General features: G+C 43.1%; 1 protein-coding gene across 4 annotated transcripts in view; it reads right to left on the reverse strand.

The window, feature by feature from the left end:
* lepr (leptin receptor) overlaps positions 1–27,645 on the reverse strand; it is an 80,203-nt gene that overhangs the window by 12,465 nt on the left and 40,093 nt on the right. For 3 of the 4 annotated variants that reach the window (XM_021604608.3, XM_090236206.1, XM_021604607.3), the window contains exons 2-15: positions 26,147–26,203; positions 25,400–25,452; positions 23,968–24,198; positions 22,764–22,893; positions 22,009–22,193; positions 18,551–18,708; positions 18,102–18,246; positions 12,041–12,319; positions 11,186–11,285; positions 8,948–9,168; positions 8,622–8,773; positions 6,630–6,783; positions 6,066–6,148; positions 5,562–5,775 (exon numbers count right to left, since the gene is read on the reverse strand). In XM_021604608.3, coding sequence (XP_021460283.3) covers positions 5,562–5,775; positions 6,066–6,148; positions 6,630–6,783; positions 8,622–8,773; positions 8,948–9,168; positions 11,186–11,285; positions 12,041–12,319; positions 18,102–18,246; positions 18,551–18,708; positions 22,009–22,193; positions 22,764–22,893; positions 23,968–24,198; positions 25,400–25,452; positions 26,147–26,157 — 2,116 coding nt within the window. In that variant the 5' untranslated portion in view covers positions 26,158–26,203. Of the gene's footprint in view, positions 1–5,561; positions 5,776–6,065; positions 6,149–6,629; positions 6,784–8,621; positions 8,774–8,947; positions 9,169–10,119; positions 10,411–11,185; positions 11,286–12,040; positions 12,320–18,101; positions 18,247–18,550; positions 18,709–22,008; positions 22,194–22,763; positions 22,894–23,967; positions 24,199–25,399; positions 25,453–26,146; positions 26,204–27,645 lie in introns of those variants that run through there. The other variant, XM_090236207.1, reaches the window with a different exon arrangement.

The following is a 27,645-nucleotide window of genomic DNA, read 5'->3' on the forward strand; positions in this document are numbered from 1 at the left end:
GGCTTCGTTCTTTAGTTATTATCTGAACCATTCTGACATCGGACCGTTGTCCTCAGAACAGGAGGTTATATTGTCGTCAAGGCTTTATATAGGAAGGGAAAGGAGGGCGTGTTTGAAAAGTTTTATAGCCCATGTCCCTTCACAGGGGCGGGCCACTGATTGAGCAGAGCCCTACCTTATGAAAACCCAAATCTCACATTTTAGAAGCTAAAATCACATTTCATCCAGTCACGAATAATTCCATATTCAAACATTTAAATGGAACAATTCCATGTGAATCCGATAACTGATGTGTAGACTTTCCACTGTAGAGTTTATGTCATCTTATCATTGATGAGAATGTCTCAAATGACAACCAAACTGACGTCATACTCATTAAGTACCACCGCATATGTTCAATTGGTCGGATTACCAGAATATAGTTAATTTCCCCCCACCTTCTGATGTTCCCAGAATCTCTATGTTAACCAAGGGGTTTTCAAATGTAACATCAGTAGGGTAGAGAGAGGAAAAAGGGGGGAAGAGGTATTTATGACTGTCATAAACCTACCCCCAGGCCAACGTCATGACACAGTTTTGAAGTCAACAATTGTTTAATTCTCTGCAAGTCAGCCCTTGAAGCAACACACAGCCCAGTTTGTATTCTTAACAATGCAGTATCCCCCAAATCTGCATGCCTGGGGATTATTAACATCTCTTTTCCCCCATTCATCCATTGGCATGCCGCCGAAAATATAAAAATAAATGTTCCACTCTTCCATTTTAGTTTTCGCAACAAAGTATCGATTTAGCCAGTCAACTGAAAAACGCATGTGTTGCTATGACAACCAGCTCAATTTGCTGCTTTTACATGGGACGGTGGAGATCCCAATTCAATATCGAAAAAGGTCTGAGACAGACAGCCAAGTTTATACAAATCTCTGCTGTTGAAAACCAAATGCTAGTCTAAAAGAGGATGGGAGATAATGTCTAGATGCTTTTTACAGTGGAGATCAAGATTTAGCGGGTGGTAACTTGTGAAATAGACACCGGCTGGAATGTGGTTTTAACCAATCAGCATTCAGGATTAGACCCACCCGTTGTATAAACACACTGATTATATACCATGGATCTTGACTGGGAACGAATCTTGGTGGAATAATACAATTCCGAATGAATTGTGTTTCTATAACGCAAGAACATGCACAACATAACAGTATCAGTAAAGTGTCAGAATTAGAGTATATACACATGAATCAATAGCATAATATTACACTACCATAACACCGATATAAACAAGGCTATAAACATAGCAGAATAAACAATAACCTAAACCATAAACATCTTGTCGTAGAGAGAGAAATCAATTACTGACACGAAAGATTTGTGTCACCCTCTCTCCCTGGCCCATTGCCACAGGAAGTAGGGGTGCTGAGGGTCCTGCAGCATGCCCTGAAAAATATGAATAAAAGTAGTGCACTGGGCCTTTTACATGCCTTGATAGCATGTATTATACATCTATTTCATGTTGGATGCACTGTTCCACAAGTAGGCTAAATGAGTCAATGTAGGCTATGTGCATTCGGAAAGTATTTCTCACCTTTTGTTTTTAAACGTTACAACCTAAAACAAATCCTCATCAATCTACACACAATACCCCATAATGGCAAAGCGGAAGCAGATTTTTCAATTATGATTTTTTTTGCGCAAATGTATTCAAAATAAATAACAGAAATACCTGAATACCTTAAGTATTCAGACCCGTTGCTATGAGACTCGAAAACTTATTGGAGTCCACCTATGGCAAATTCAATTGATTGGACATGATTTGGAATTGCACACACCTGTCTATGTAACAGTTGACAGTGCATGTCAGAGCAAAAACCAAGCCATGAGGTCGAAGGAATTGTCCGTAGAGCTCAGAGAGAAGATTGTGTCGAGGCACAGATCTGTGGAAAGGTACCAAAACATTTCTGCAGAATTGAAGGTCCCCAAGAACACAGTGGCCTCCAAGTTTGGAAACACCAAGACTCTTCCTAGAGCTGGCCGTCCAGCCAAACTGAGCAATTGGGGAAGAAGGGCCTTGGTCAGGGAGGTGACCAAGAACCCGATGGTCACTCTGACAGAGCTCTAGAGTTCATTTGGGGAGATGGGAGACCCTTTCAGAAGGACATCTCTGCAGCCCTCCACCTATCAGGCCTTTAAGGTAGAGTGGCAAGACGGAAGACACTAGACGGAAGGACTTTCAGACCATGAGAAACTAGATTTCCTGGTCTGATGAAACCATGATTGAAGTCTTTGGCCTGAATGCCAAGCATCAGGTCTGGAAGAAACTTCCACCATCCCTATGGTGAAGTATGGTAGTGGCAGCATCATGCTGTGGGGATGTTTATCAGCGGAAGGGATTGGGAGACTAGTCAGGAGTGAGGGAAAGATGAACGATGAACAAAGTAAATAGAGATCCTTGATGAAAACCTGCACCAGTGCGCTCAGGACCTCAGACTGGGGCAAAGGTTCACCTTCCAACAGGACAATGACCCTAAACACACAGCCAAGACAATGCAGGGGTGGCTTCGGGACAAGTCTCTGAATGTTCTTGAGTGGCCCAGCCAGAGCCCGGACTTGAACCCGATTGAACATCTCTGGAGAGACCTGAAAATAGCTGTACAGCGACGCTCTCCATCCAACCTGACAGAGCTTGAGAGGATCTGCAGATAAGAATGGGAGAAACTTTACAAATATAGGTGTGGCAAGCTTGTAGCGTCATACCCAGGATGACTCGAGGCTGTAATCGCTGACAAAGTACTGAGTAAAGGGCCTGAATAATTACGTAAATGTAATAGTTTTTTTTAAGTCAATTTGCAAACATTTAAAAAAAAATCTGTTTTTGCTTTGTCATTATAGGGTATTGAGGGAAAAACTTTTTTTTTTTTTTAGAATAAGGACGTAACAAAATGTGGAAAAAGTCAAGGGGTCTGAATACTTTCCGAATGCACTGTATGATGAGGTTGAGTAGTACATTGTGGACGCCATTCCACAGACCTTTTAACCTAATATAAACCTAATGTTGAGGTGATAATGTCTATGGGACATTTTTATTTGAGTTTATTTTACAGGGACAGTGAAAAGTGCCGGTTTTAGCCAGCCGGCTAATTTTCAACCGCAGTCCCTGGGCAGGTTATTCAAAACAATTACAATAGAGACAAACAATGAGCAGTGAGCACATGCAGAGCAACATAGGACAAGCAACACGTAGCATGCAGACAGAGCAACATAGGACAAGCAACACGTAGCATGCAGACAGAGAAACATAGGACAAGCAACACGTAGCATGCAGACAGAGCAGCAGCACAAAAAGCAACAAAGTGTTTCCAAATCTCACAAGCTACAGACAACAGATAACATGGACAGCGGCAATACACAGCTAGGGATAATGTTCACAAGTCCGATTGTCCTTTTGCCATCCCACGTTTGTTTTTGCTGTTCTCCAAATAGCATTTTAGAGTTTTAAAATTGTGTCGAAGTATAAATGAGCTTCAACTGGTGGATGTATTTCTACACACACCACTGCCATACCCCAGGCACAGATAGAAGAATGAGACGGATATTTCACTGGATGTAGAAATATGAAACATCCGCTTGGCATTTCCACTCACCACCAAATCTTTTTTTACATTTGTTTTTACATTTTACCTTTATTTAACTAGGCAAGTCAGTTAAGATATGGTAATGAGAGGAAGCCCAGTGGCGGGCAGAGGGAACGAGATGGATTTTGGCCTACATTCTGCAAATTTTCTCATAGATGAATCTCAATACAGTTTTCTGTTCCCAAAACTAGAATCTGATATGAACAGAGTGGACTAAGTTTTGTAGACTTTTGCCTTTGCAAAAGTTAAGAAATCGTGTTGTTTACGAGTGCAAAGTTGAATTGTGTTATTGCACACGAGCATTTCCCAGAGTAGGCGTTCCCTGACGGAAATATGCAGATGTTTGCTAGAACGGCCCAATAGGATCTCGCTAGCTTGTGCTTGGCTCTGCCCACCTCCTTACTTGTTCTGCCCACTATGAATCATCTGTTCCCATTGGAAACGACAGGCTGTGGTCCATCTTCGTTTAGTTATAAAAATCTTTGCCCTAGGTTTAGCTGAACGTCATCCCCAAACTTCCCGCTGCTATGCTCCGGGCTGGTGTGAGAATCTGCAATGCTTATCTTATCGTATCTGCCCAGCACCACAGGGTCATGAATTACTCTGCACATGCGGGTGCTCCATGACCTGTCTGGGAAGGTTCTAGAAGCTCGCAACAAACCACTCTTAACAAAGGCCACTATGGAAAGCGCAGCGGTAGCATGTGTATATGAAAAACTATGTTTACCAACACAACAGTGACACCTACGGTAATGGGGCATAAATTATATGCTAAACAGAATAGTAATAGCTGTACTATAGAACATATGGTTCCAAATTGAGCATAGTTACTGAGTCATTTGTGGTTATTACCCCCATTACTACACAACATGTAAAAAGAAACCCGATAGACCCCCCCCGCCCCCGAAACTTACATTTCAATTCACGCACAACATTCAGGTATTCATGTTACTATCCACAATAAAAATTGTCCTCAGAAATTGTGCGTCTTCTTTCTTCCTATGATGAGTGAGGGATTCCTAAAAGGGTAGGCTGCTGGGAATTAGCAAAACGAAGAGTGTTGCCCTCCTGTCCTTGACTAGAAAATAAACTGAACATCATATTTCATTTTTTTGGCCCATCCAAGTTGAGAGACCAGTACCTATTTTACTAATAATAACAGTACCAGCATCACAGTTAATGGTTTCCTCTCAGCCAACAAGTTATTCATGAAAATATGAATAACAGATGAAAACACACAACAAACAAATCCTGGTGTGTCACAAAGACATGTGCCGAGAAGAGCTCCATTTGACAATGAATTCCAAGTCCATTATAATAATTAGAGATGATGGTTTTTGATCCACTCTCAGGCTTTTAACTGACATCAACATGCCTAATCATTTATATTTGAGTCATTTAGCAGACGCTCGTACCCAGAGCGACTTACAGGAGCAATTAGGGTTAAGTGCCTTGCTCAAGGGAACATCAGATTTCCCACTTAGTTGGCTCGGGGATTCAAGCCAGCGACCTTTCGGTAAACTGGTCCAAAATGTTTAACCACCAGGCTACCTGCTGCTGTTCTCACCCTTCCTCTCCTCTCCCTCTCTAGTGAAGCCACACCCCACTCTGGTCTTGAGGCAGTGAGCATGCCCAGTTTAGACCAACATGCCTGTTATCTCTCACTGATAACCACAAAGTCAGAAACATAGTATTTCAACTGACTATGACATGAAGCAAGAACACCAACTAAATATGCTATTTAAATTGGGAAAACAAACAAGCAGTTTTCAAATAACATTTTCTTTCTTCCCAGATATTTGTTTCTGAACGCAAACTCTTTTGACCACTAGTAATCTGTTTATGCTAGTAATTTGTGTACTGGGTATAACAATCCTTCAGCCCTCTACAAATACAGTACATTCCCATTCAGTGTATTTTTCAGCAGCGACTTACGTTTGGGGTGTCTATCCAGGGTCATGTGGGTGTTCCTAGTGGAAGAGCCCTGGCTGTTCTGAGCCTTGACCGTCACAGAGTGGACCTCCCCTCTCCACTCAAAGCTATAGGATGACACCAGGCCTATTCTCTCCTCAGTAACAGTGCCCCCAGAGTCCTGGTGCTGTACTACAAGTTCCTCCACACAGTAGGTTGGCTCCACTATGGGGGAATGCTATGGGGAAGAGGAGAGGGAAGAGTTGAGACTATCAAGGACTGTAATGAGGATTTGTTATCCAATGTGCTACTTCCTTATATTATCTGATCTGAGATAGGTAACTGAGTACTGCTGTATTGCACAGACTCATCTAGTATTTTCAGAATAAACTAAGAACAACGATGTAGTGAAAGGAGAGGAGGCACCTTCGTACACATGTTCAAAAATATCTAACTCTCTCTGATGTTGACATTTAAACCACATACGATGAAACATGTAATGTGTCCTCTGAAGGCTATGGACTGTACCTCGAAGAGAAGAGTGACGTTCGTCTGCATACTTGCTGGATCCTCCTGAAACACTCGCCAGAAATCAGGACCCTGGTCAGGAGCTGAGAGAACAGAATATAGATGTTACAGCTGTGTGTGTGTGTGTGTGTGTGTGTGTGTGTGTGTGTGTGTACCTACTGTATGACTGAGGCTTGAATCTCCTATCAGAACGTTATTTTCCATTGGCAGCAGGCTACATGAAAGTTGGAACAGCTGGATAGGGGAAACGGCTCGAGTCGCACAAAATGGAATATAACGTTTCAGATAAAGTTCTAAAGACCTACATCGCTATACTGAGAAGGTTTTAGGTTCAATAAGGACATATTTGGGTGTTTTTGGAGCATTTGTTAATGTTTATTCGGACCCCCGTACTGCACAACGAGGATGAGGAAGTGAATCGCTGGTTGGGGTAGGTTTCTCAAAAACAAGTGAAATCACAAGATCACATGGATCTTTTTATTTCTTTATGACACTAACCTGTATAAATAAAAGTGAAATGACATGCATGAAGTGATGAGGAAGTCATCCAGTACAATAATGTACCTCTGCTGTTGTGAGTGGTGGTGTAGAGCAAGTGACTCCAGTCACTCCAGGTCCCGGAGCCATTGATGTGCATACAGCGGACCTGCACATTGTACACCCCACACACATCTGGTTCAAGGACCTCAGCCCATGACTCAGTCTGCAGAGCTAGGACCTGTGGAACATATTCCAATTAAATCACATATTTACACAAAATAATTTATTTCTCAATGATAGCTTCAAAATAAATAAATATTTATCCATTAACTCATAAGCAAATGGATTTTTGGGAAAATACACTACATGACCAAAGTTATGTGGAGAGATGCTCTTCGAACATCTCATTCCAAAATTATGAGTATTAATATGGAGTTGGTCCCCCCTTTGCTGCCACAACAGTCTCCGCTCTTCTGGGAAGGAGTTCCACTAGATGTTGGAACTGCTGAGGGGACTTGCTTCCATTCAGCCACCAGAGCATTAGTGAGGTCGGGCATTGAAGTTGGGCGATTAGGCCTGACTCGCAGTCAGCTTTCCAATTCATCCAAATGGTGTTTGATGGGGTTGAGGTCAGGGCTTTGCGCAGGCCAGTCAACATGCCAGATGGTGAAGAATGATTTATCACTCCAGAGAACACGTTTCCACTGCGCCAGAGTCCAATGTCCGCGAGCTTTACACCACTCCATCTGACGCTTGGCATTATGCTTGGTGATCTTATGTTTGTGTGCGGCTGCTCGGCCATGGAAACCCATTTCATGAAGCTCCCGACGAACAGTTATTATGTTGACATTGCTTACAGAGGCAGTTTGGAACTCGGTAGTGAGTGTTGCAACCTAGGATAGACAATTTTTACATGCTATGTGCTTCAGCATTATACAGTTCTGTTCTGTGAGCTTGTGTGGCCTACCACTTCACGGCTGAGACGGTGTTGCTCCTAGATGTTTTTATTCACAATAACAGCACTAACAGTTGACCGGGGCAGCTCTAGCAGGGCAGAAAGTTGACGAACTGACTCGTTGGAAAGTTGGCATCCTATGATGGTGCTACGTTGAAAGTCACTGAGCCCTTCAGTAAAGCCATTCTACTGCCAATATTTCTCTATGGAGACTGCATGGCTGTGTGCTCAATTGTATACACTTGTCAGCAACGGGTATGGCTGATATAGTCAAATCCACTAATTTGAAGGGTTGTCCATATACTTCTGTATATATAGTGTATACTGTACGTCTTAAAATATATGAATGTTAGGTGATCCAGCAAGAGAGGGAACATTTTGAATGGAGAAAAGATTTCCAAAATACCCATGTGCCATGAGCTAGTGGGCATTTTCAAAATTAAAAATATTTTCCAAAATATTCTCATCTGCCCACCAAAAGTGTTAATCAAAGGTTTTATTAAAATGACGTATTCTGCTTCATGCCACCAAGTCATTGTTCCTCTACCAGTAAATGCCATGTATTTTAGGGCAAATAATGCCACTCCTAGATCAGAGATAGAAAATAGAGACCAGCTGATGCTCATGGCCAGGCGGTTGGAGCTAGATGAGCTCAAGGCCGCATCCGATATGGCCCCCTATTCAGGGTTCCCCAACTAGCAGCCCACTGGCCGAATTTGGCCGGCCGGTGATTTTATTTCGCCTCCCAGATTTTCTGAGCAAAACAAAAAGTTAGATATAAAACATTCTTTTGACATAAAATACAGTAAAAACACCAGCAAATCAGCTCCAATTGATTTTAATATTGGAAATATCTGTTCCAAAATTATTCCCACGCATAATAGAGATATGTAATCGTATACTAATGTAAACCAGGTTTGAAATTATTACGTTTTAGTCAAATAATATATCTGTTTGGGCTTCTTGCGGTCAATTTACAGTCCACAAATGATTTGTAATTATGTTCTGGCACCCTGACCATCCGTTCAAGAATAAATCGGCGGCCCCCGGCTGAATCTAGTTGATGATCCCTACATAGTGCATCACTTTGACCAGAGCACTCTGGCAAGAGCCCTACGTACCTGCCAGAATGGATGGGCCTTGCCAGTTGAGAGGGCATAGCGGACCTGGTACTGCATATCATAGATGGGCAGTTCTGGGGGCACCCACGCCAGCTTTAGGACCCCACTGGGCATGCTCACTGCCTCAAGGCCTGAGGGAGGATGGGGCTTCACTAGAGGAAGGGAGAGGACAGTCATTATGTAGCCTGGTCAAGCAGACTATACATGTTTTAAAAATATATACTAAATATTATTAACACATGCTGGTGCAGTAGGTTTCAAAAAGCCACAACATGTAAGAAAATAAATGTAACAAGACCAGAACTCCTATACTGGTCCTAACTCACCATGATCCATAGGTGTGATGTAGACAGGATGTGACCTCGTGCTGTTGTCCGTCTTGGCCTCCATCCACAGCTTGTAGCAGGAAGTCACTCTTATTGGCTGCAGATTGCAGCTCTTCACTCCCCTATAGCCGCTGGACTCACACTTCGCCTGCCTGACCACACCCACTGGCACACCCACCCTCTCCGCCTCCTCCATGACGTCACAGGACAGGTCGGCCACCCTGGAGAATTTAATGGACACACACACACAAAGACCGTCAGGGTGAAAACACCTTTACCACTTCTGGGTATGTATGAACCATGTCATAGTCAATGGTATGCAACAAGTAAACTTCTACACTGCCTGAGTTTTGAAATCAAGGCAATAATTCACAAATTATCACACACACAGTCATTTACATTTTGCTTGACAACCTGAACTCAGGGGTAGATGTAACATAGTAAACATAAATCTGTCTCCCTCCATTTAGGTGGGCCTAGCCCTGTCACAGATGCCATGGTTGTCCTTAGTTTAAAGATGGACAAAACACCTGTCTCTGGATTACATCTGTTTAGCTATCATTCTCCATCCATCCACCCAACCATTCATCCCACTGATTTCAAAAACTCAGTCCTCCAGGAAATGGAGAGCAACAATTATGCAGTTCTACTAAGCAATTATTATATTTTTAAAGTCGCGTTAGACAGGATTACCTACACGTTATTAAGGCACATGAAAGTTCACGTTGCAGAAGGCATTTCTGGCCAAAAACTCAATTTGATTAAAAAAAAAAAAAAAAAAAGATTAGGCTCTCGTGTGAAGTAGTGACCCGCGACATACTGTACACCAAGTTTCCTGAAACGGGTCAAAAATAGCTAAAATCAGGCCTTCATGGTTGAATTGCTGCAAAGAAACCACAACTAAAGGACCCCAATAAGAAGAAGAGACTTGCTTGGCCCAAGAAACACGAGCAATGGATATTAGACCGGCGGAAATCTGTCCTTTGGTCTGAGTCCAAATTTGAGATTTTTGGTTCCAACTGGCATGTCTTTGTGAGACGCAGAGTAGGTGAACGGACGATCTCCGCAGATGTGGTTCCCACCGTGAAGCATGGAGGAGGAAGGTGTGATGGTGCTTTGCTGGGGACACTGATTTAGTTAGAATTTAAGGCACACTTAACCAGTATGCTTACCACAGCATTCTGCAGCGATATACCATCCCATCTGGTTTGCACTTAGTGGGACTATCATTTTTTTTCAACAGGACAATGACCCAACACACCTCCAGGCTGTGTAAGGGCTATTTGACCAAGAAGGAGAGTGATGGAGTGCAGCATCAGATGACCTGGCCTCCACAATCACCGACCTCAACCCAGTTCAGATGGTTTGGGATGAGTTGGAGCGCAGAGGGAAGGAAAAGCAGCCAACAGGTGCTCAGCATATGTGGGAACTCCAAGACTGTAGGAAAAGCATTCCAGGTGAAGCTGTTTGAGAGAATGGCAAGAGTGTGTAAAGCTGTCATCAAGGCAAAGGGTGACTACTTTGAAGAATCTCAAATATATTTTGATTTGTTTAACACTTTTTTGGTTACTACATGACTCCATATGTGCTATTTCATAGTTTTGATGTTTTCACTAGTATTCGACAATGTAGAAAATAGTAAAAAAAATTGAAAAAAAACTTGAATGAGTAGGTGTGTCCAAACTTTTGACTGGTACTGTACGTGACCCGTTTCAGGACGCTAGGCATATGGTCACGTCACTACTTCACAGGAGGCATTTGATATTTATCAAAATGTGTCTTTTTTGGCCAGAAATGCATAATGTTAGATAGCATTTGGTGTAGGGGGACAAAATAATTTTATGCACAATGGCGCACGTGCAGCTGGTTTGGGTTCTGTGTTTTATACAGTAGATTTGTTCTGTGTGCGCTATTGCATGGTGGCTAGCTATGACAATCCGTTTGTAGCGCTAGTAGTATTGTATGGGTTGGGTTAATTAATACACATTGTTTAGTAAGCTCAAACCATTAAAATTGTAGCAACCAGGAAATGACAGAGCGATTTATGTACAATACATCTAACAAAGAGCCAAATGTAAGATCCTTCAGTATTTCAAATGCTCTAATAGACTGATCTTAATCATACGATAACCAAGTCACTTTAACTTTGTGTACAGGTGTATGTGTAGGTTTTACAGGTGTTTGTGTAGGTTGTAAAGGTTTTTGTGTAGGTTGTACAATGCTGTAAGTACTATTTACCTGGACATGAAGTTGATTCCACCTATAGGTAGGTTGTTCCACCTACAGGTCATACTGTCCAGATCCCCACTGGTCACACAGCTGATATCAATGACCGGATCTAAAACACACAGATAATCTACATCAAATAAATACATTTCCAGGCCTCCCACAGTGGTCTAGGGCACTGCATTGCAGTGCTAGCTGTGCCACCAGAGACTCTGGGTTCGCGCCCAGGCTCTGTCGCAGCCGGCCGCGACCGGGAGGTCCGTGGGGCGACGCACAATTGGCCTAGCGTCGTCCAGGTTAGGGAGGGTTTGGCCGGTAGGGATTTCCTACCGGCCAAAAGGCAGGGCACGCTAACCAGGTGCACGGTGTTTCCTCCGACACATTGGTGTGGCTGGCTTCCGGGTTGGATGCGTGCTGTGTTAAGAAGCAGTGCGGCTTAGTTTTTTTATTTTTATTTTACCTTTATTTAACCAGGCAAGTCAGTTAAGAACAAATTCTTATTTTCAATGACGGCCTGGGAACAGTGGGTTAACTGCCTGTTCAGGGGCAGAACGACAGATTTGTTGTACCTTGTCAGCTCGGGGGTTTGAACTCGCAACCTTCCGGTTACTAGTCCAACGCTCTAACCACTAGGCTACCCTGTCGCCCCGGTTGGGTTGTGTTTCGGAGGACGCATGGCTTTCGACCTTCGTCTCTCCCAAGCCCGTACGGGAGTTGTAGTGATGAGACAAGATAGTAACTACTAACAATACCACAAAATTGGGGAGAAAGTGGGGTAAAAAAACGAAATAAATAAATAAAAATATATATTTTTTTTCCTGAGGTCTAACCCTAACCCAATCCAAACAACCATCCATCCCAGCACACCTTTAATGTAGATCGTTGAGTAGTGGTAGTTACAGCTATACATCTCCCCAAAAGGCTGGCAGCAATGCAGGGTGTCAGACAGTCTCTGCTCCGATGGTCGAACCGTTATCTTACTGACACGGTCGTTGACTGCAGCGTACTGGCTCTTAGGAAGGCGGTCACGGGAGTTCAGAATCCAGACCATGGTGCTGGCGTTCACCCGGAGGTCATTGCACACGCAATAGACGGTCACGCTGTCTCCAAAGCTAGCCACCACTCTCTCAGGGAGATATGTCACATCTGAAACAAAGCAAAGTGAACTCAGTCAGAAAAACTGTATAACAGGCTAATAACCACATCACATAAAACCTTCCTAAACTTTATTAGGGTAATGTCTAAAGTAAGTCAAGCCATTGTTTATTAGGGAAAATTCGAGGTGGAAATTTTATCGCAGCAAACATAACATTACAGTTGGAACTAGTGGTTAACTGCCTGTTCAGGGGCAGAGCGACAGATTTGTACATTGTCAGCTCTGGGACTTGAACTTGCAACCTTCCGGTTACTAGTCCAACGCTCTAACCACTAGGCTACCCTGCCACCCCATATATGGCATATATGGCAGGGTCTACAGACAATCACGGACTACAAAAGGAAAACCAGCCACGTGGTGGACACCAACGTCTTGCTTCCAGACAAACTAAACACCTTCTTTGCCCACTTTGAGGATAACACAGCGCCACCGACGCGGCCCGCTACCAAGGACTGTGGGCTCTCCTTCTCTGTGGCCGACGTGAGTAAGACATTTAAGTGTGTAAACCCTTGCAAAGCTGCTGGCCTAGACGGCATCCCTAGCCTCATCCTCAGAGCATGCGCAGACCAGCTGGCTGGTGTGTTTACAGACCTATTCAATCTCTCACTATCACACTCTGATGTCCCCACATGCTTCAAGATGGCCAGCATTGTTCCTGTACCCAAGAAAGCAAAGGTATCAGAAATTAATGACTATCACCCCATACCACTCACTTCTGTCATCATGAAGTGCTTTGAGAGACTAGTCAAGGATCATATCAACTCTACCTTACCTGTCGCCCTAGACCCACTTCAATTTGCTTACCGCCCCAATAGGTCCACAGACGATGCAATCGCCATCACACTGCCCTATCCCATCTGCACAAGAAGAATACCTACGTAAGAATGCGGTTCATTGACTATATCTCAGCATTCAACACCATAGTACCCTCCAAGTTCATCATTAAGCTCGAGGCCCTGGGTCTTGACACCGCCTGTACTCCCATGACTGCGTAGTCAAGCACACCTCCTACTCAAATCATCAAGTTTGCAGACGACACAACAGAAGTAGGCTTGACTACCAACAATGACGAGACAGCCTACAGGGAGGAGGTGAGGGCTCTGGGAGTGTGGTGCCAGGAAAATAACCTCTCGCTCAACGTCAACAAAACAAAGGAGATGATCATGGACTTCAGGAAACAGCAGAGGGAGCACCCCCCCTATCTACATCAACGGGAACGCAGTGGACAAGGTGGAAAGCTTCACATTTCTCAGTGTACACATCACTGACAAACTGAAATGGTCCAACCAAACAGATCGTGGTAAAGAAGGCACAACAGTGCCTCGTCGATCTCAGGAGGCTGAAGCATTGTAGCTTGGCACCTAAAACCCTCACAAAAGCTTACCGACGCACAATTGAGAGCATCCTGTCGGGCTGTATCACCGCCTAGTACGGCAACTGCACCGCCCACAACCACAAGGCTCTCCAGAGGGTGGTGCGGTCTGCCCAACGCATCACTGGGGGCAAACTACCTGCTACTTTCAGAACTACTCATTCAAGTGTTTTTATTTTGACTATTTTCTACATTGTAAAATTTTAACTATAGTGAAGAAATCAAAACTATGAAATAACACATAAGGAGTCATGTCGTAACCAAAAAAAAGTGTTAAACCAATCAAAACATATTTTATATTTGAGATTCTTCAAATAGCCACCCTTTGCCTTAATGACAGCTTTGTACACTCTTCCAGTTTAACATTTATTTTTTGTTTGTTTATGGAGGTACACAAAATCAAATCTATTGACTGAAAGCTAAAAGGGCCATAGCCTATGTGATTAGTTGCATGTAATGATCTTGCTCTTAGCAATGAGACCTCTCAAGTGTAATAAAGAGAGGACATGAAAGAAAGGAGTGAGTGAGTGAGGGAAAACATCCTGGAGCCTCTCCAGGCTCTGCGTGTGTGTACGTGTGTGTCTGTATGTGTTTGTCTTGACCAATATAAAATATAATTACAGTTGAAGTCGGAAGTTTACATACACCTTAGCCAAATACATTTCAACTTAGTTTCACAATTCCTGACATTTAATCCTATTAGAAATTCCCTGTCGTTGGTCAGTTATGATCACTACTTGATTTTAAGAATTTGAAATGTCAGAATAATAGGAGAGAGAAAGATTTAAGCTTTTATTTCTTTCATCAAGTTCCCAGTGGGTAAGAAGTTAACATGCACTCAATTAGTATTTGGTAGCATTGCCTTTAAATGGTTTGATTTGTGTCAAACATTTCAGGTAGCCTTCCACAAGCTTTTGGCCCATTCCTCCTGACAGAGCTGCTGTAACTGAGTCAGGTTTGTAGGCCTCCTTGCTCGCATGCTCTTTTTCAGTTATGCCCACAAATGTTCTATCGCATTGAGGTCAGGGCGTTGTGATGACTTTGTCTTTAAGCCATTTTGTCACAACTTTGGAAGTATACTTGGGGTCATTGTCCATTTGGAAGACCCATTTGCGACCAAGCTTCAACTTCCTGACTGATGTCTTGAGATGTTGCTTCAATATATCCACATAATTTTCCTCCCTCATGATGCCATCTATTTTGTGAAGTGCACCAGTCCCTCCTGCAGGAAAGCACCAACACAACATGATGCTGCCACCCCCATGCTTCACGGTTGGGATGTTGTTCTTCGACTTGCAAGCCTCCCCCTTTTTCCTCCAAACATAAAGGTGCTCATTATGGCCAAACAGTTCTATTTTGTTTTCATCAAACCAGAATACATTTCTCCAAAAAGTATGATCTTTGTCCCCATGTGCAGTTGCAAACCGTAGTCTGGCTTTTTTTAAATGGCGGTTTTGGAGCAGTGGCTTCTTCCTTGCTGAGCGGCCTTTCAGGTTATGTCGATATAGGCCTTGTTTTACTGTGGATATAAATACTGTTGTAGCTGTTTCTTCCAGCATCTTCACAAGGTACTTTGCTTTTCACAAGTATATCAATCTCTAGGAGACAGAACGCGTCTCCTTCCTGAGCGGTATGACGGCTGTGTGGTCCAATGGTGGTTATACTTGCCTACTATTCTTTGTACAGATGAACGTGGTACCTTCAGGCATTTGGAAATTGCTCCCAAGGATGAACCAGACTTGTGGAGGCCTACAATTTTTTTCCTGAGGTCTTGGCTGAGTCCTTTTTATTTCCCATAATGTCAAGCAAAGAGTTTGAAGGTAGGCCTTGAAATACATCCACAGGAACACCTCCAATTGACTCAAATGATGTCAATTAGCCTATCAGAAGCTTCTAAAGCCATGACATCATTTTCTGGAATTTTCCAAGCTGTTTAAAGGCACAGTCAACTGAGTGTTTGTAAACTTCTGACCCACTGGAATTGTGATACAGTGAATTATAAGTCAAATAATCTGTCTGTAAACAATTGTTGGTAAAATGACTTGTGTCATGCATGAAGTAGATGTCCTAACCGACTTGCCAAAACTATAGTTTGTTAACAAGAAATTTGTGTAGTGGTTGAAAAACAAGTTTTAAATGTCTCCAAGCTAAGTGTATGGAAACGTTCCACTTCAACTGTATATTTCCATTGTCCTGGCTCTTCTGTGTGTTTTTTCAATAATCACTTCTACACTGGGGCAGAATCCCTCAGTGGTCCCCATCTTTCATTATGTGTGTGTGTTTTCAATAATCACTTCTACACTGGGGCAGAATCCCTCAGTGGTCCCCATCTTTCATTCTGTGTCTTTGTCCTTTATGAAGACCCTTCATCATGTGAGTCAGAGAGGGCTGACAGATTCATCTACAGCTCTGCAGTAAAGCTATAGGAGGAGAGGTTGGACATAAAGACAACCTCCGAAAACCAACTCTCTGCATGAGTCATCACAGAGAGGGAGAGAGGGACAGAGAGAGAGAGAGATGGGGGGGAGAGAGAGAGGGTGAGAGAGACAAAGGGGAGAATAAGCTAATAAACTCATATCAACTGGGTGAAATTCCACAGTGTGCATCACAGCAGCAAGATGTGTGACCTGTTGCCACAAGAAAAGGGCAACTAGTGAAGAACACCCACCATTGAACTATTTGCACATCTTTACAACACTGTATATAGACATAATATCACATTTGAAATGTCTTTATTATTTGTATTATTTTTATTATTCTGTGAGTGTAAAGTTTACTGTTCATTTGTATTGTTTATTATCTTGGTAATGTTCAAGCAAGTGAAGTAGATAATCAACAATAAAAATTAATAAAGCGTTTAATTAAATATGTAATAATTAAATATGTGAGAGTGAGTGTGAGAGAGCGAGATCAACTAGACTAAAATGGTATTTTGATGAAGATAATAATATAATCCCCACCTTCATATTCCAAATCTAATATTGTCTTTATTAATCCATCCAGCTCCCTAATTGCCACCTTGATCCTGTCCCCATATTTGACATTACATCTGACAACCTGAGACAACTTCACAATTTCCAAAACAAATATGTTGGCCAAGTTACCCAATGTATACTGTATCGGCTGCAAGTGTATGTAATGCATATTTCTGAATCATCGCGTCTCTAACAGTACAGTATGCAGCAGTTACAGACCCATCCCAGTCTCCTCATCCAGGGGTTCCAAACCAAATAGGTTTGCTAAGTTAGCAAACATATTTTGGAAATTGGGTAAATTAGCAAACATATTTGGGTAATTGGGTAAGTTACACAATGTATACAGTATTGACTGCATGGAAATGCAATGCATATCTATGAATCCTCAAGTCTCTAACAGTGTAGTATGCAGCAGGTACAGACCCATCCCAGTCTCCCCATATGTGTGTGTTTGTGTGGGCAAAATCTATCAACCAGATGATTTATGACAGTGTGCTAGGAAAATAGCTTCTCCTTTCTCTGTTGCTCATTGTGAAAAAAACTGATTTCAGTCTTGGGGGTGTGGTTCAATGTGGCAGTTACTGAAGCTTGTCCCACATGAGCCACCATAGGAACAGAGCCAGAATTACTTCTGAACTAATCTAAGATAACTCAAAAGAAGGCTGTAATTTTTCCGTATGTTTTTGCAGAGGTTTTAGTCATGCAGTTTTACATCCAGCTAAAGTGTTTTTCCATAGGAAAACAGTATTTTTCAGACCGGGTGCCTTTCCTTCGCTGGGCAGGCCGTTTGGGAACTTTTAGGCTAAATTAGAATATACCCGCTTCTCCAGGCACCACTACACCACTGCATAGGGCAGTCACACACAGCATGATGTTAAATTCCATAAACTTATAATAAGCCAGTAGGTCCCAATAACAATACAAAAACACAACCATTAAGCATTACCCAATCTAAATTCAACTATCAGTTCTAATTTAAACATATTTTTCTTCTCTATGCTGCCTGCAGCATGATCTACTTTGCCTGCGCGCATGATAGACAGTCGTTGATCGGAGCACGTCTCCGGAGTCACCGGAGGAGCACTTATTAATCCTGCAGTAGAATTCATTTCGGCCAGCAGGCCAAACGAACGACTAAAATGAACGAGTTACTCAGAAAAACAAATCATGAGTAAAAAGAGTTGTTCAAAAAGAACGAATCATTGGCAAACTGCACATAACTAAAGCATATGTGTACATTGCTGTGTAACCAGAGGTTTTATTGTGCAGGTATACAGTATGTGAGGGGACTTTATCTGACTATATTTAATGTGTGTAAGTAGGGCAAGGCAGAGGTCTTACTGTGCAGGCAGAGGTCAAGCGAGTATGATAAGTTAACTCTGTGTTTATGGTGTGTTTCTGTGCAGACAGAGAGAGAGGTCTCACTTTCCAGACGGATACGATGTTGCTGGCTCCAGTCACTCCACAGGTGAGGCAGAGCAGGGTGGTGAGACCGGATCTGGAGAGTGTATTGCAGACCAGGCCTCAGTCCAGTCAGAGACACCCACTGGGCTCCAGACACGTTCACGTGCTGGAACAGAGGAATAGGGGAGAGAAACACAAGATGTCATACAGAAGTTACTCCATCTGCAAAATGCAGTGTCAACATGGATTGACAATTTGACACAAATACAAAATGGCATTGTGATGACTGAGAACATAACTGAAAATGATATCTACATCTAAGAAAACCATGAGTGGCATTAAGACTCAACATCCTCTATCCTCTAGGTGTTTGCTCTTGTTCTCTGTTGAATTATTATTGGCTTTAGCTTTATTTTCTTTAAGACCTGTACTTAGATGTTGTGTTTGCTTGGAGGCCAGTGTGTTCTTACCAGCCAGTTGGGGTGAGAGGTACTTTGGGAGGTATTGTATCGGACCTCATAGCTCAGTTGGACAGGGCTGGCATGGGGCTGTGGGTCGCTCCAGCTCAGAATCAACTCTCCCTCTGTGGTCTGGGTGTGTGTTAGGTTCAGTGGTGGGCTTGGTTTCCCTGTACAACACAAGCAAATCATAATCATCTTCATCATCCTCCAAACTATGAAACACCATTATCGTCGTCATTATGGGCAGCAGGTTGCCTAGTGGTTAGAGGCAGGTAGCCAAGTGGTTAGAGAGGGGGCGGCAGGTTGCCTAGTGGTTAGAGAGGGGGTGGCAGGTAGCCAAGTGGTTAGAGAGGGGGTGGCAGGTAGCCAAGTGGTTAGAGAGGGGGTGGCAGGTTGCCTAGTGGTTAGAGGCAGGTAGCCTAGTGGTTAGAGAGGGGGTGGCAGGTAGCCAAGTGGTTAGAGAGGGGGTGGCAGGTTGCCTAGTGGTTAGAGAGGGGGTGGCAGGTAGCCTAGTGGTTAGAGAGGGGGTGGCAGGTAGCCAAGTGGTTAGAGAGGGGGTGGCAGGTAGCCAAGTGGTTAGAGAGGGGGTGGCAGGTAGCTTAGTGGTTAGAGGCAGGTAGCCAAGTGGTTAGAGAGGGGGCGGCAGGTTGCCTAGTGGTTAGAGAGGTGGTGGCAGGTAGCCTAGAATTTGTTCTTAACTGACTTGCCTAGTTAAATAAAAGGTAAACAAAATAAATTATTAATAATCGTCATCATGGCATCCAATGTCGGATCTTAATTTGACCAGTATTTTGTAGCAACATGATTTGAAAGTTTAGTCCGTAATGTTGCTTGATCGGTGGTTAGGCTATTAGCTGGACAAAAGTAGGCTACATGAAAAGTGCAATACTGTTAATACACTGAACTAAAATATAAACGCAACATATAAAGTGTTAGTCCTAGTTTCAAGAGCTGAAATAAAAGATCACAGAAATGTTCCATATGGACAAAAAGCTTATTTCACTCAAATTTCATGCACACATTTGTTTATATCCGTTAGTGAGCATTTCTCCTTTGCCAAGATAATTCATCCAATTGACAGGTGGGATTAAACAGGTGCACCTGGGGACAATAAAAGGCTACCCTAAACTGTGCAGTTTTATCACACAACACAATTCCAGAGGTCTCAAGTTGAGGGAACGTGCAATTGGCATGCTGCCTGTAGGAATGTCCACCAGAGCTGTTGCCAGAGACGTGAATGTTAATTTCTCTACCATAAGCCGCCTCCAATGTCATTTTAGAGAATTTGGTAGTACGTCCAACCGCCCTCACAACCGCAGACCACGTGTGTCGGTGTCATGTGGGCGAGCGGTTTACTGATATCAACGTTTTGAACAGAGTGCCCCATAGTGGTGGTGGGGTTAGGTTACAGGCAGGCATAAGCTACAGACAACGAACACGAGTGCATTTTATCGATGGCAATTTAAATGCGCAGAGATACCGTGACGAGATCCTGAGGCCCTTTGCTGTGTCATTCATCCGCCGCCATCACCTCATGTTTCAGCATGAGAATACACCGCTCCTTTTAGCAAGGATCTGCACGCAATTCCAGGAAGCTGAACATCTCCCAGTTCTACCATGGGCTGCATAATCTCCAGTTGTCTCCCATTGGGATGCTCTGGATCGACGTGCACGACAGCATGTTCCAGTTCCTGCCAATATCCAGCAACTTCGCACAGCCAAAGAGGAGTGGGACAACATTCTACAGGCCACAAACAGCCTGATCAACTCTATACAAAAGAGATGTGCTGCACTGCAAGAGGAAAATGGTGGTCACACTAGATACTGACTGGTTTTCTGATACAGGTCCCTACTTTTTTTTTTTTTTTTTTAAAGGTATCTGTCATGTAAAATCAATAGATCAGGAACACTTTCCACGCTGCGCTTTGGTTTCATTCATTCAACGGACGTAACAATACCTCAATTTAATTCAAATAACTGAAAATGCAACCCAGTACCAAGGCAGAGTAGAAGACACCCTTTCGCAATTTCTTCCTGGAATTTTAACATATATTACAGTATTTGACAGTGAGATGCATCTTCCTGGTATTTAAAATGCTTTGTTCATTTTGAGGTTCGTGTTTACCAGTGATTGACTTGACAGGGGCGTTATTTGTAACCCATCTTATAAAACAGAAAAGTGTGATAATTATAGGGCTGTCCCCGACAAAAACAATATCTTAGTCAACCGAAAGTAATCTGTTCTTTCGACCAATTGATTGGTCGAAATGTTTCAACGTGTATTTTTCCATATAGAGATACACCCTATGTGTTTGAATAAAAATTATATGCATTGAGCTTGTCTGATGCTTTAAGCTTATGGTTTGATGAAGTAAGACAAACATCTCAAGAGGTGGCCAGAGATCTAGATAACCGGAAGAAAAAAACCTGACCCAATTATTTTCCTCCCGCTCCTGCTAGCTTTCGCAGATTCTGCCATTACTCTCTTGAAGTTGCCGGTAATAGGCTACATGAGGAGTCGGCAACCTTTCTCGGTTGACGGTGCGTATGTCAGAGCAAAAATGAAGCCATGAGGTCAAAGGAATTGTCTATAGAGCTCAGAGATAGGATTGTGTTGAAGCACAGATCTGGAGAAGGAAAAAAATAATAATTCTGCAGCATTTAAGATAACCAAGAACACAGAGGCCTCCATTATTAAATGGAAGAAGTTTGGAACCACCAAGACTCTTCCTCGAGCTGGCCGCCCAGCTAAACTGAGCAATCGGGGGAGAAGGGCCTTGGTCAGGGAGGTGACCAAGTGTGCTAAAATCTTCCTAGAAGTCAGAGGATGTACAAAGCATGTCAAAACACTGAATTTTGGCCCTTTAGCAAGTATAAAAATTCATATTCATATAAAAAAAATCTGACCTATAATAATGTTCCATGTGATCTAAATTAAATGACACTTCAATTAATTTAAGGCTTTTAAAACTCAATATTTGCACAATTTCTACTTGCATCAAACCAATGTTCCATTGACCAACAAGGCCGCAAAGAGCTTAGATTGAGCAAACAAGGTATGCGTTTCCCATCAGTGGAGAGATCTCCAGCTCATCACCATGGTTCCTGGGACCAGAGTAAACACTAATCTTGGCCTGCCTGGAAGTCCCAAAGGGCAGCTGGTATCAGACCTACTGAAGCTGCCCGTTACACTCACTATACTGTACAAGTGTGTATGTGGTCTTTAAGCCTAAACAAATAACTCCCCAGTTTCCTCATGGTACAAATGGCTCCCTAGATACCGCTAGCCTACATAATAAACAGTGCCAGCTCGCCAGGCAGCACACTGGTACTTGGTAAATGTTAAGTGATATGCATTGACCTCAGAATATGAAGACCAGATAGATAAGCCATTAAAGCAATTGACATCCTCTAACATCTTCAGAAGAGAGGTTGAGAGGGAGATCAGGTACATTCACACTCCTTACAGAGACGCTGAGACGTCCTTGGAGGGACGCTGAGCATCACCAGGGGACCTGCTGTGGTGTTGGACACATTGGCTGTCACCACGACGATACTGCTGACCACATGGAGAGCAACAGAACAGGTGATGGAATCCTCTCCCACACAGTCAGTCCCATGTGTGGAGTTAACCTCAATGTCAGGCAGTGTTCTGAAATAGACAAGACATTTATGCACTTTGCCAGATGAGGACATGGACTGCTTCACCCATATGTACCACGTTTAGCCCTGTGTCCTAAACCCAGCTTAAATAAATATACTTTCAGTCAGTAAAGATAAGAGGCTAGTGTAGTGTGCTAATCATAGACTAAGCACAGGTCAGGTTGCAACCTAGCCTGGTCCCAGATCTGTTTGTGCTATCAACTCCTTGTCATGCCATGTTTGAAAGGATCACAAACATCTAGGACCAGGCTAGGTGCAATCCACATGAAAGTAATGAAAACAACAAGTAAAAACACCATTGTGATATTTTGCCTAATTATTTGCAAAATATGCGATGGGCCAAAAGGCCAATTATCACAGTCTCAGCCTGCTCCATACGCTCTGCCAGTCACATTGCATGCACAGACAGGCACGGACACACACCTCAGACCCCCACCTGAGCTCTTACTGCCTCAGGCACATCTTTGAGCCAACACTAGACAAGAATAACAAACAGGATGGGAGAGGAGAGGACAAACTCTAGACAATAGCAGCAGGTTGAATTGAAATGGATACTCACGTTAAGTGCTGCAAGCTAAGTGCCACTGACCCAGGAATGGAGGTGTCTGAGGAAGTGGCTGGGTGCTTTAGATCACATATTACATTATCCCAGGTCTCATCAACACGGCACAGGATGTCCCAACAGGTGGCTGGAGAGAAGTTCATTTAGCATATTAGCATCAACACAGGCACATACTCTGTCTGTTTGGTCACTGTAAACCCTAATATATGAACTCACCAACCCCACGCAAAGCACACACACACACACACAGCTGAATAAACCCACAACTAATTAGGACAGTCAAAGCAAGCCCTGGAACATATTCTGAAAAAGAAGCCCTAGAATCTGGCCAACGTCATTGTTTATCATCCATTCCCCCTCTTACTCACACTTAGGACCTCAGGTCTACCTGAGCTGAATCACCATGTCATTGGAGAAGAAAACGTAACACCCACTCACACCATTTTACCTCTGCACAGTTATTGTCAACGATTCATGAGACCGTTTTCAAAACGTCCCCTCTTTAAATGCCAGAGCCACCGGCTGTGGGTAGCGTCATCTAATATCCATCGATTAGCATTAGCACACGTCAGAGGCTACCACCAAGCTATCGATCTCATGAATAAATCCTTCACCCTGAGCCTTTGCTTCCTGTTGTTAAAACACACATATTCACGGATGCACACACAGATCTTTAGTTTGTGTTACCACCTCCCACTTCCACCGCCACCTCCAAACAGAGAAGAACACCACACTCAAGTGCACAGAGGCCATCTTATCACTCCAGTTAATTGGCCCCTATTCAATTGAATGAGCCTCAATGTTCTCTTCCTCAGTGCAGTTAAGTGGTCACAGGCTGTTTTATTACGCACCATTCAGATAAATGAAAACACATTTATCCAGCTGTCCAAGGCCAGTATATACAAATTGTCTCAGAATAGGAGTGCTGATCTAGAATCAATTCCTTGCTCTTTTTCATTATGGTTTAAAAGGTATTTGATCCTCGGTCAGCATCTTGCTTTGTGAATATGGTCCCAGGGCAGTAGAAAGACAGAACTCTCACACAGTAAATATCATGCACAGGAGGTTGGTGGCACCTTAATTAGGGAGAACAGGCTGGTGGTAATGACTGGAGCAGAATCAATGGAGTGGTAAATACGTCAAACAAATTGTTTCCAGCCTTCTGTGATGTCATGTCAGTAAAACAGAGCAGGACGCTTACCTCTGCTGAGTTCAGACTCCGGGTGAGGTCCTAGTGTGCTTGTGAAGTTCCTGAAGAGGCACTGAAGGGTGTGTGGGTGTCCCGTATCAGATGGTGCAGACCCCGTGTCTTCTTCCTCTCCTCCGTGGTGAAGTTGGGCTGGGGTTGAGGAACAGCAGAGCTCTGTCTGCCAGGGGAGGTCTAGAAGGTCTCCATGGGGGGATACTTCCACAGGCTCCACCAACACAGCACCTGAGGCAAAAACGGGAAGTAAACATGGTTGACAGGAAATTACATCAGACACTGGACAGAAGTTGTGGCTGGGTTATATGGTGCTGGTAATACCATAGTTGTGGGTTTGATTCTCAGCATGGTATTCAAAGACGACATTGATATGAATTAAATTAGTACATTAATTTCAGACTGAATTGTGAAGATATCAAGAGATGTTCATGAAGTTGGTAAAAGTATTATAAAAAGGCTACAATATTGTTCAGAGACCTTTACTAGAATGAACTCTGGTAAGCCTATACCAGAGGATTTCTACCAGCTCAAGGATTCATACTGTACATGCTTCTTTGTCAACCAGGTAAAACAATGTGACTGACAAGACTATGGTTCATTCCACCTATTAGTCGCCCATCCACCCTCCCAGTCTCCCCATAGCATGCTGGCTTGGGATAGACATTACAAAAGGGATGTCTATTGTATACCGATTCCCAAAGACAGAGTGTTCTCAATAACACAAACACGCTTGCCCACATGTACACACAAAGGACTTCTACTTAACCTGACAAAGATCCCCTTCTAGGATCAATTTGTTGTCTAACTAGCCAAATTAAAAGGTATGTGGTGCAGCAATCATGTGTGCGGTTCCAATTTCATTTCTACTTTTCATGGGGGAAATATATTTGTGTGTGTCTATTTGGTTGAATATGGGCCATTTTTGTGGTCAGGAGACATTATGCCCTGCTGAACGATCTAGTCTGTGTTTCACTTGTGTGGTAGAAGGATTATTGCCAAACACATTGGATGATGTCCAACATTACAAAGACAGCTAAACACAGAGACCGGCATACTTCTATTTAGATCACTCAGTGTCACACCAATGAAATGCAACACTCAATGGCCCTTTTTATTCTGCCAATAATGGACTGTATTGTAAGTAGGGGCGTGATTGTATGGGAAGATGACCTTTTTTTTCTGTATATATGCGTATGAGTGTACTGTTCTGTACGTTCTGGCACGTGAAGGTTCCAGAAAATTGCTGCCGGATGTAATTACATGTGGCATTGCTGCTGAAATGTTTGCTGTTCATTATTTTAGTCTAAAGGAAAGCTTTCCTGGGGATAGTGAAATTGTGTGACTACAGGCAGAGCCACATGGGAGGTAAATGTGGATGGATGCAGTGAGATAGTTCAGATTCTTCTAACGGGAAAGGAACTCAACTCACTGTGGGAGATGATGAGAATATGCACCAGGAATGTCAACATTGCAGACAGGATCCTGCAGAGATAGAGAAAGAGAGGGAAGGAGGGAGAGAGCGAAAGAGAGGTACATACGGGTGTATGAAGAGAGAACCCGTAGAGAGATAGAAACATAGATAAAGAGAGAAAGATATGTAAAACACATACAGTCTATGCAATCTTAACTCAATCCAACACTGAAAACTCATTTGACAGGAGAACAGAGGGTTTTACTGAACTTTGTCAGAGCCTTTAGTAATAGTCACCACACCATGACCACAGTATTCTGCTGTAATGGCCTGGGTGTTGTCTGCTCATCTGCAGGCACAGGCTTGACTGATCTCTACACCACAGAAACTTCCTCATGGAAGATTAGAATGGATGATACTGTACTGTTTAACGAGCCTGCAGCTGTACGAAGGTTTGTCAGCTTCTGAATGTACAATTGCTGAGTAATTTAAAAAAAAGTACAATTCCCTTCCCCATTCACACTTAAATTTCCATTATGACTATAGCATTCATATCATAAACCACTATATAGTCCAACCCCAACCCTCCTTTGATGACATAGGCAGTACAGTAAATAACATTAACACAGAATAAACACTAACCTACATTACATGCTGTATAAACATGGTGCCTGCCTGCGTTTTAAATCACACGTGCTAAAGTTCAATCCCATGCCACATTAATTCCATTTCATATTCAAGATCACCACCATCAATCATACTTACATTGTCTTCATGAGTGAGAGTTGGTGCACATGGCCTCTGTGAGTGAGATAACGCTCACTGGGGAGGGAACAGAGATAGAGAGAACCTTAGGGACCAGTTAGGAAGACAACACAACGATATACAATGTGTACAAAACATTATGGACACCTGCTCTTTCCATGAAAGACTGACCAGGTGAAAGCTATGATCCCTTATTGATGTCCCTTGGTAAATCAGTGTAGACGAAGTGGAGGAGACAGGTTAAAGAAGGATTTTTAAGACAATTGATACATTTTTCAAAATGTATTTTACCTTTATTTAACTAGGCAAGTCAGTTAAGAACAAATTCTTATTTTCAATGACGGCCTAGGAACAGTGGGTTAACTGCCTGTTCAGGGCCAGAACAACAGATTTGTAACTTGTCAGCTTGGGGATTTGAACTTGCAACCTTTTGGTTACTAGTCCAACGCTCTAACCACTAGGCTACATGGATTGTGTATGTGTGCCATTCAGAGGGTGAATGGGTAAGACAGATTTAATGGCCTTAGAACGGGGTATGGTAGTAGGTGCCTGGCACACCGGTTTGTGTTTCACTCTCAACAGTTTCCCGTGTGCATCAAGAATGGTCCCACCACTCAAAGGACATACGGCCAATTTGAGACAGCTGATGGAAGCATTGGAGTCAACATGGGCCAACATCCCTGTGGAATGCGTCAACACTTTGTAGAGTCCATGCTCCAACGAATTAAGGGCAAAGGGGGGCGGGGGGTGCTATCTAGAACCTAAAAAGATTAGGAGAACGTGCATGTAAATTCATTAAAAATCCTACAATGTAATTTTCTGTTTTTTTTTTTCTAATTTTGTCTGTCATAGTTGAAGTGTACCTATGATGAAAATCACAGGCCTCATCTTTTTAAGTGGGAGAACTTGCACAATTGGTGGCTGACTAAACACTTTTTTGCCCCAATTGGTGGCTGACAATACTTTTTTGCCCCACTGTAAGTCAGTGGTCATATAAGTAGTCATATAAGTAGGCATGAAGCCTTAGAGTTCTTGGGGCCAGGAATGATGGTGGTGATCTTAAAACATGTGGGGATTAGACTGGGATAAGGAGGTTGAAATTGACTGAATATGCCAGCTATTCTGCGTATGCTCTGAGAACGCGACCTGGAATACCGCCGGGCCCCGCGGCCTTGCGGGTTTTGGCCTGATTAAAGACCTCTCTCACATCTGCCTCGGAGAGCGAGATCGCTCATTCTCTTGGTCGGTGACGGCCGTCAAACTCGGCATGATGATGATGTTGTCATCATCAAAGGGGCATAAAATGCGGCTGGGTCCTTCTTCATAAACGGTAATGGTCTGTAGCCCCTGCCACATGCGGCAGGCGTCAGAGCCTGTGTAATATGATTTCACCTTATTCCCATAGTGTCCTTTTGCTTGTTTGATAACTCTGCGGAGGTCGTTGCAGGAATTATTGTACTTATTCTTGTCCGCAACTGTAGTCTCAGGGTTGTATACGA

This window comes from Oncorhynchus mykiss, chromosome 5 (genome assembly GCF_057628025.1).
Source record: "Oncorhynchus mykiss isolate SJ-2025 chromosome 5, ASM5762802v1, whole genome shotgun sequence".
Classification (NCBI taxonomy): Eukaryota; Metazoa; Chordata; class Actinopteri; order Salmoniformes; family Salmonidae; genus Oncorhynchus; species Oncorhynchus mykiss.